The sequence below is a fragment of the Amblyraja radiata genome, chromosome 33, assembly GCF_010909765.2.
Source record: "Amblyraja radiata isolate CabotCenter1 chromosome 33, sAmbRad1.1.pri, whole genome shotgun sequence".
In the NCBI taxonomy this organism is placed as follows: domain Eukaryota; kingdom Metazoa; phylum Chordata; class Chondrichthyes; order Rajiformes; family Rajidae; genus Amblyraja; species Amblyraja radiata.
The window spans coordinates 22789535-22797911 of record NC_045988.1 but is presented as its reverse complement, the minus strand read 5'-3'; the positions used below and the strand labels follow the sequence as shown (position 1 = coordinate 22797911).

The following is an 8377-nucleotide window of genomic DNA, read 5'->3' as shown; positions in this document are numbered from 1 at the left end:
CTAGGGACTGGTGGAATCAAGGTATATGGGGAGAAGGCAGGCACGGGTTATTGATTGGGGACGATCAGCCATGATCACAATGAATGGCGGTGCTGGCTCAAAGGGTCGAATGGCCTGCACCTATTTTCTATGTTTCTACTAGGGGGGATTCACAGAGGGCCAATTCACCTTCAAACCCAACATCTTTGGGATGTGTGAGGAAATTGGAGCACCCGGAGGAAACCCACTTGGTCACAGGGCGAACATGCAAACTCCACACAGGCAGCACCAAAGGTCATGACCAAACCCGGGTCTCCAGCGCTGTGAGGCAGCAGCTCTACCCGCTGCACCACTGCGCTGTCCCAAATGGTGCGAGGGAACCAGAGAACATAGGTTCAAGGCGTGAAGGGAAATTAATAGGAGCCTGAGGGGTAACTTCCATTTATGACACGTGAGCTTGGGCAGTCGATCCTTGCTTCACAGCTGACCTGCGCCGTTTACCTCACTCGACCCCATCTTGCTGCAACAACCCCGCCTGGTATCACGGCTGGCCCGTGAGTCACTGAGGTTGTGCGCCCTGCGTACAGGGGCAGCGATCATTGTGCACGGGGTATATAAATGACCTGTAAAAGCAGTGAGAGGCACCAGCGCAAGGTTGATCACAGTTTCAAACACACTTTCACATCTTGGTCTCATTGACCTCATTGACCTGCAACGCCAGGTTGTCATAGGACCTCTTCGCATTGTCCTTCATCTCCTTCTCAGTCTCTAGGCAGTATGCGCAGTGAGGGGTGTCCACCTGCACTGTCTTGCCAAAGTTGGAGAAGTCAACCCTATATTTCCCCTCCTTGGATTTGGAAACAATGGGTGCAAAGCGGTAGCCCCAGAACACTTCCTCTGGGATGTAGGATGTCCGGACCTGGCACGTGGCACTGGTGGCTTCTATTGTGCCGTCTAGGAAGACCACCAGCTCAATATCCTGCTCCTTGATGGTCTCGGCAGACATCTCGTAGAAGGGGCTGGTTTTATCAATGATGTGGTAGATGGTGAGGGGGGAGATGAAGAACAGATTCTCATTGCCAGCGTCGACTACGAAATTGATGTTGACCTGGTCCATGATGATGGTCTCGCCCTCCAGGGTCACCGTGGTCTTCAACAGTTTGCCGTAGATGTGGCTGCCGATTAGCAGGCTCTTCCTGAGGTTGGCCACTCGGATGAGGAGGCAGAGCTTGCCGCCGCGTTTGCTGATCACGGCGCTCTTGCTGAAGGTGATGGTTTTGGCCCGCTTCTTGGGCCGGGAGATCTTGGCCAGGATCGCTCCGCACATGAAGGAGTTGACGATGACGCCCAGGATGGACTGCGCCACCAGCAGGAAGATCGCCTCGCCGCACTGCTCCGTCACGCATCGGAAGCCGTAACCGATGGTGACCTGAGTCTCGAGCGAGAAGAGGAAGGCGCTAGTCAACCCATTGATGTTCTGCACACAAGGTATGTGGCTGAGGGAAGGGGCGAATTCGGGCAGATCCCTGTGCACGTAAGCCACAGCGTACCACAGCAAGCCAAAGAGAAACCAACTGCCTAGAAACGCGGTGATGAAGATGGCCATCTGGTACCGCCACTTGAGATCAAGAACCGTTGTCCAAATATCCGCAAGGAAGCCAACATTTGAATGCTCCCTCACGTTCCCAAACTCGATGTTACACCTTCCATCCTTGGAGACCAGACGAGCCCTCCGCCGGTCCCGCCCTGAGCGGTTACAGGGGAATCTCCCGCGGAGGTACTTGAACATGAGGTGGTGAGATATCCGCTAATCTGTGAAGACAATGCCAACAAACGTGTTAAACCCATTATTCACACCCCAGTGATCTCAAAGTACATTCCATACACATTGCGGCCATTAAACTGGGGCCGAAACAAGATTTTATCACGTCTCCTGAAATTACAGCCCGCGCCAGTATTTTTATTAAACGCTTGACTTCGGGGGAAAATGGCCTGCTGGAAGTGCCCGTGAATACTTCAAACAATTACTGGTTACATATTGGGACAAATCAGACCAATGCCAGTTAATGGTCAACCAGAAGTTAATGCTAAGGTGACAAATGAGGAAGATAAAAGAAGGGAAAGTTCCTTCAGGACATTTTTCATCCTTCAAGCTGAAGTGTGAAGGTTACACTTCAAGGTAAGGAACCAAGTTTCGAGATTGCGATCACGCGCCTCCTCTACATCAGTGGGACCGAGAGCCACTTCCCCGAAACGTTGCGTTCTGTCCACTTTGGATCCCCATTTTAACTCCGCTTTCCATTTCCATTCCGATCTTTCCTGGGCCTCCTCCACTGCCAGAGTGAGGCCACACACAAATTGGAAGAACATCACCCATTCCGCTTGGTATGAACGTTGTATTCTACAGTTTCAAGTAAAACCCCCGAACATCTCGCCTCCATCCCCACCCCAGTGCGTACACATTTCAGCTAATTCCCCCACTACTCTTCTCATCTACCCAGTTACCCACTGCCTTCTTTCACCTTTCTTTCCTCTTTCCTCTGCTCCTCTGCACCATCATCATTCCTTGCCTCTCTTCCACCTCCTCCACCCGTTCTTCTCCCACACCCTCCCCACCCTGGGCCTGCCACCATCCCTCCCTCCTTTTCCAGATCCCACTCCCCATCTTCCTTTCTATCAGGTTCCACCATTTGCATCCTTTTGTCTTCAGCCTTGGTCGCTATCGTCACTTTCTCCCCCCCCCCCCCCACCACTCATCTGCCCATCAACCCTTCTTCACCTGCTTCCACCAGTCACTTGCCAGACCTTGCCCTGCCTCGTGCCCTCACCTCTTCAACCAGCTATCTCCCTATTACTCCATCAGTCTGAGGAAGGGTCCCAGCCCGAAACATCGTCTGTCCATTTCCCACACAGATCACACGCTGCCTGGCCTGCAAACTTCCTCCAGCAGTTTCCTTTTTGCTCGAGATTCCAGTATCTGCATTCTCTTTCTCTCCAGTCCCTCGTTTAGCTTGGAAAGAGGGAAGAGGGCAGCACGGTGGTGCAGCGGTAGAGTTGCTGCCCTTCAGCACTTGCAGTGCCAGAGACCTGTGTTCGATCCTGACTACGGCTGCTTATCTGTATGGAGTCTGCATGCTCTCCCCGTGACCTTCGCCTTCCTCCCACATCAATGTAAAATTGTCCCTAGTGTGTAGGATCATGCAAGTGTGCGGAGATCACTAGTCGATGCCGACTCGATGGGCCGAAGGGCCTGTTTCCGCGCTGTATCTCTAAACTAAACTAAACTAGGGCCTTGCATATAATAATGAGCTAGTATGGTCCTAAATTCTCCCGAAGAAGAGGAATCACTTTTGCAATTTAAAAAATATAGCAGACAATTTTCATGCAGCAAACAGCCATAGACATTTGTCTGATAATCGTTATGTCACGGCCCAGTTTCCACCAATCTTTCCACCACTACCCACAAGAAGCGACAAGACAGACACCATTGTATGCAGATGCTGAGAAGTGTGTTCAGCTCTGGCTGATGTGTGGACTCGATAAGAAGAAGCATGTAATCAGCATATACCACAGGGTGGTGCCCGCAATGGCCGCCTCACCAGCAGTCTGTCTTGTCCCTTCTCTGTTTTTACTATTTTACATGTCTTGAATGTTTGTTTTAATGTCTCTTGGTATGTTTTATGTAGGGGGTGCAGGGGGGGGGGGGGGAATCAGGGGAAACTTTTTCCAGTCACTTACCTCGAAGGGAGATGCGATTTATCTCCGTGTCGCATCCCCGTCCCCCACTGCGGCCTACAACGTGGAGTGGTGCGGCCTTTCCAGGAGACCGGCCCGGAGCTTCAAGCTGCAGGCGTGGAGCGGACTTACCATCACGGAGCCGGGGATCTTTTGCCGAGGATCGCCAGTGTAGGAGCTCCGACCGCGGGGCCCGTGGACTTTAACAGCATGAAGCCACAGTCTCCGCTGAGAGGCGGCCAATTCGGGAGCTCCATTTTCCGGAGTTTTCCGATCCGTCCAGACATCGGAGTTTCGATCATCCCGACGAGAGGGCTTGAAGAGCGGACCATCAGCAACGGCAAGTGAGGAGGGTTCAGTCCCAACCACGGGGGAACAAAGGAGGAAGGTGACTGAACTTTATTGCCTTCCATCACAATGAGGATTGTGGATTCCACTGTGGTGGATGTTTATGTTAAATTTTATTTGATGTGGCTGTGTGTATTGTTGCTTTCCTCACTTAGTATGGTGTATGGTAACTCAAATTTCACTGTACCTTAATTGTTACATGTGACAATTAAATTGAATCTTGAATCTTGAATCTAATCTGGTCTTCGTTTGTGCAGGTTGATTGTTCAATACTGGAGATAATTTAAACATAAGGAACTGCAGATGCTGATGAAGGGTCCTGATGTATAACATAGCCTATCCATGCTCTCCAGAGATGCTAATCTACCTATCAACCCCTCCCCTCACTTGTATCCATCTATTATTTGCCAGACTTTGTCCTGCCCCTCCTCTCTCCCTACTTCCCCCTCCGACCACACAACTGGTCTTTAGAAGTTTTTTTTTTACTAACTTTATGTTTTTTACCAACAATAACTTCCTCGTTCTTCTTCAAGATGGATCTTTTACATCCACCAGAGAGGGCAAAAGGAGACTCCAGTTAATGCTGAATCTAAAAGGTAGCCAAGCAGAGGTCAATAATTCACAGGAGTATTTTAAGGAGACAAGTATGGCATGACGAATGCTGGCTTGGAATTGGAGTTGACATTGGGAACTATAGAAGATTGCAGGAACTCAGCATAGATCAAGTTGGGCAGCACACTGGTGCAGCAGTAGAGTTACTGCCTTTCAATGCCAGAGACCCGGGTTCGATCCTGACTACAGGTGTTATCGGTACTGAGTTTGTACGTTGACCCTGTGGTCGCGTGGGTTTCCTCCAGGTGCTTTTTTTCCTCCCACATCCCAGTTTGTAGGATAGAGCTAGCGTACGGGGTGATCACTGGTCGGCACGGGCTCGGTGGGCCGAAGGGCCTGTTTCCATGCTGTATCTCTAAATTCAATGTTTAAAAGTGAAGTCTAAGTCTAAAGGTGTTCCATCCGTTGCTCCCGTCCTTGGCCCCACAGCAGAAGAGTCCACGACGCGGGGCTGGAAACTGGAAGTATCCTGATCCCTCTGCACTCCTAGGACCCTACTATTCACTGTGAAGTTCCTGCCCTGCTTAGACTTCCCAAAAATACAACACCTAGCACTTACCTGTATTAAACTCCATAAGCCATTCTTCAGCCCACTTGCCCAGCTGATCAAGATCCCGCTGTAATTTTTGATAACTATCATCGCTCTCTAGGAAACAACCCACTTTAGTGTAATCTGCAAATCAGATTAGCTCATGGTTTTTTCAAGAATGAAGATGGGAAGTGTGTTTCATGTCTGTTGAGGCATTGGTGAAGACAGCAGAGAGTGTAAGACGTTTCCCAGATGTTGCAAGGTTCTTGGCTACAGATGTTGGATAAAAAATCCACTTCAGTCTGAAGAGTGAGTTTGGGATGGTATTGATATGGGACCCACAGACAGCAGACACTTCCTGACTGTTTGAGTTGTAAACACTGACTCTGGGTTGAAACTGGGTCAGGTAGACTGGTATTATTGGCCTCAGAAGTACACCATTTTTCTATTGTGTGCTATTCTCATTTATTACTCATTGTACCTGAACTAAATCCCCCTCTGGAATATTGCAAAATTAAATATAATAATGTTATGCGGGATTTAGATGCTTCTTGACACTTTCTCCTCTCGTTGGAGATCCTGAGTTTGTACATTATCAAATCTGGTATGTTTTTATTCTGCTGCCATTATTTAGGTTATCATTTGAGACCCTAACTATCTATTTAATAAGAGACCCTAAGGCACCATTCAAGGCATAATTCACCAGTCGGAAGAAGGGTCCCAAGCCAACATGGGTGAGAATGTGGGATAACATAGAACTAGGGTGAATGGGTAGAGCCATCGAGTGATACAGCGGGGAAACAAGCCCTTCGGCCCAACTTGCCCACACTGGCCAACAATCGCTAGAATTTAGAAGATTGAGGGGGGATCTTATAGAAACTTACAAAATTCTTAAGGGGTTGGACAGGCTAGATGCAGGAAGATTGTTCCCGATGTTGGGGAAGTCCAGAACAAGGGGTCACAGTTTAAGGATAAGGGGGAAATCTTTTAGGACCGAGATGAGAAAAACATTTTTCACACAGAGAGTGGTGAATCTCTGGAATTCTCTGCCACAGAAGGTAGTTGAGGCCAGTTCATTGGCTATATTTAAGAGGGAGTTAGATGTGGCCCTTGTGGCTAAAGGGATCAGGGGGTATGGTGAGAAGGCAGGTACAGGATACTGAGTTGGATGATCAGCCATGATCATATTGAATGGCGGTGCAGGCTCGAAGGGCCGAATGGCCTACTCCTGCACCTATTTTCTATGTTTCTATGTTTCTATGTAAACCTTAGAAAGACGCAAAACGCTGGAGCACCTCAACAGGTCAGGCAGCATCCCTGGAGAACATGGATAGGTAAAGTTTTGGGTCGGGACCCTTATTCAGACTGAAGAAACCTTTCAATCTTTCAACCTTCGATCCTCTAAACCTTTCCCATCTCTGTGAATGCAGCTTGAGAAATGCGTTCCTCTCTGAGATTGATCGTGTTATGTTGAATAAAAGTCAACTTTTATTTGTAATAAATCTTGACTCGTCATAGATGCCAACAGGACAGTGTGAGCCCTTCCCTCCTCCAGAGCTGGGAAATCTGCTTCCAGTGTGACCGGGATAGACCTTTACACTCATGGCACCCTGCCAAGTGGACGGGGGCATCAGCTCTCTGGGGAAAGGCATCCTCATCTGTTAGTTTTACTCATTTAGGTTGACATTTTAGTTGGCATTTCGTGCACGATTGTGCTCTAAGGCTGAAAAATCATAAAGAAAAAGAAGAATATTTGTCATGTTTTTATGAGTATTTTTGTTTTCTGTGGCCACGAGCATTACCGACTGCTTGTCTCAGATGATTCAGTGGTGCTCACCATCACAGTGACGGGGATGGAGGCTGGGGTTGACCGGCTGTCAAAGCCATCGTGTGAGAGCAGCCACTTGTTCAGTGCTCGGCTGGGCTGTTGTGGAGTGGGTTCGACATAGGACACAGGACACAGGACACTGTACCGGACCACACTGGAACACCCAGCAAGAAACTGGGACTGGCGGGCAGCAAGCTTGGGCCAAAGCAAAATCCCCCCCGACATATTCATGAGATGAGTGTGTGAACTAATTGCAGAAACATGTATAATGGCACACACAAACAAAACACACACGCACTCGTACACACACACACAAACAGTCCAGGAATTTATAATGGCACACACGGTTCTGGTATTAATGCACACATACACTTACACAGGCAAACACACACACATGTACTCACGCACGCACACAAACACTCACACACACATGCATACATACACACAAGTATTCACACAAGCACACACACAAATACTCACACAAGCACACACACATACACACACAGTCCTGGTATTCATGCACACATACACTTGCACATGTAAGCACACACACATGTACTCACGCACGCACACAAACACTCACACACACATGCATACATACACACAAGTATTCACACAAGCACACACACAAATACTCACACAAGCACACACACACACACACACACACACACACACACACACACACACACACACACACACACACACACACACAGTCCTGGTATTCATGCACACATACACTTGCACATGTAAGCACACACACATGCATTCACTCATGCACAAACACTCACGCATATGCATACACACACAAGCATAAACGCGCGCACACACACACACATGCACACACACACTGTGAATGGCTCAACTGTAATCATGTATTGTCTTTCCGCTGACTGGTTAGCACGCAACAATAGGTTTTTATTGTACCTTGGTACATGTGACAATAAACTAAACTAAACTGAACTGATCTCTTCCCAAAGACAGGATGTACCTGCATAGCGGGGGTGTGGCAAAGATTGACCAGATGTTCGCGCGGTGAGTGGACTTCTCCAGCAGTCACCAGAGGTTGGAAGGACGAGAGAAGGTTGCACCAAAACTTGCAAAATTCTTACATAGTTCAACCGGTTAAATGCAGGGAGGGCGTTTTCTCCACTTGTGGAGTCTGGAGCCAAAGGGTATCATCAATGAATAAGGGGTCCGCAGAGATTATGAGAAATGGCTTCACAGGAGTCTCATACAGCATGCAAACAATCTCTTTGACCCAACTTACTTAAGCCGACCAAGATGCCTGCATTTGGCTCATATCCCTCTAAACCCTTCCTATCCATGTACCTGGCCAATTGCCTTTT

General features: G+C 48.5%; 1 protein-coding gene across 1 annotated transcript; it reads right to left on the bottom strand.

Annotated features, from left to right (window-relative positions):
* Positions 1 to 420: 420 nt before the first annotated feature.
* On the bottom strand, positions 421 to 1776 carry kcnj1 (potassium inwardly rectifying channel subfamily J member 1). The gene has a single exon (XM_033049805.1). It carries the CDS (start codon positions 1766 to 1768, stop codon positions 659 to 661), a length of 1110 nt encoding a protein of 369 aa, XP_032905696.1. The 5' UTR covers positions 1769 to 1776; the 3' UTR covers positions 421 to 658.
* Positions 1777 to 8377: the final 6601 nt, after the last annotated feature.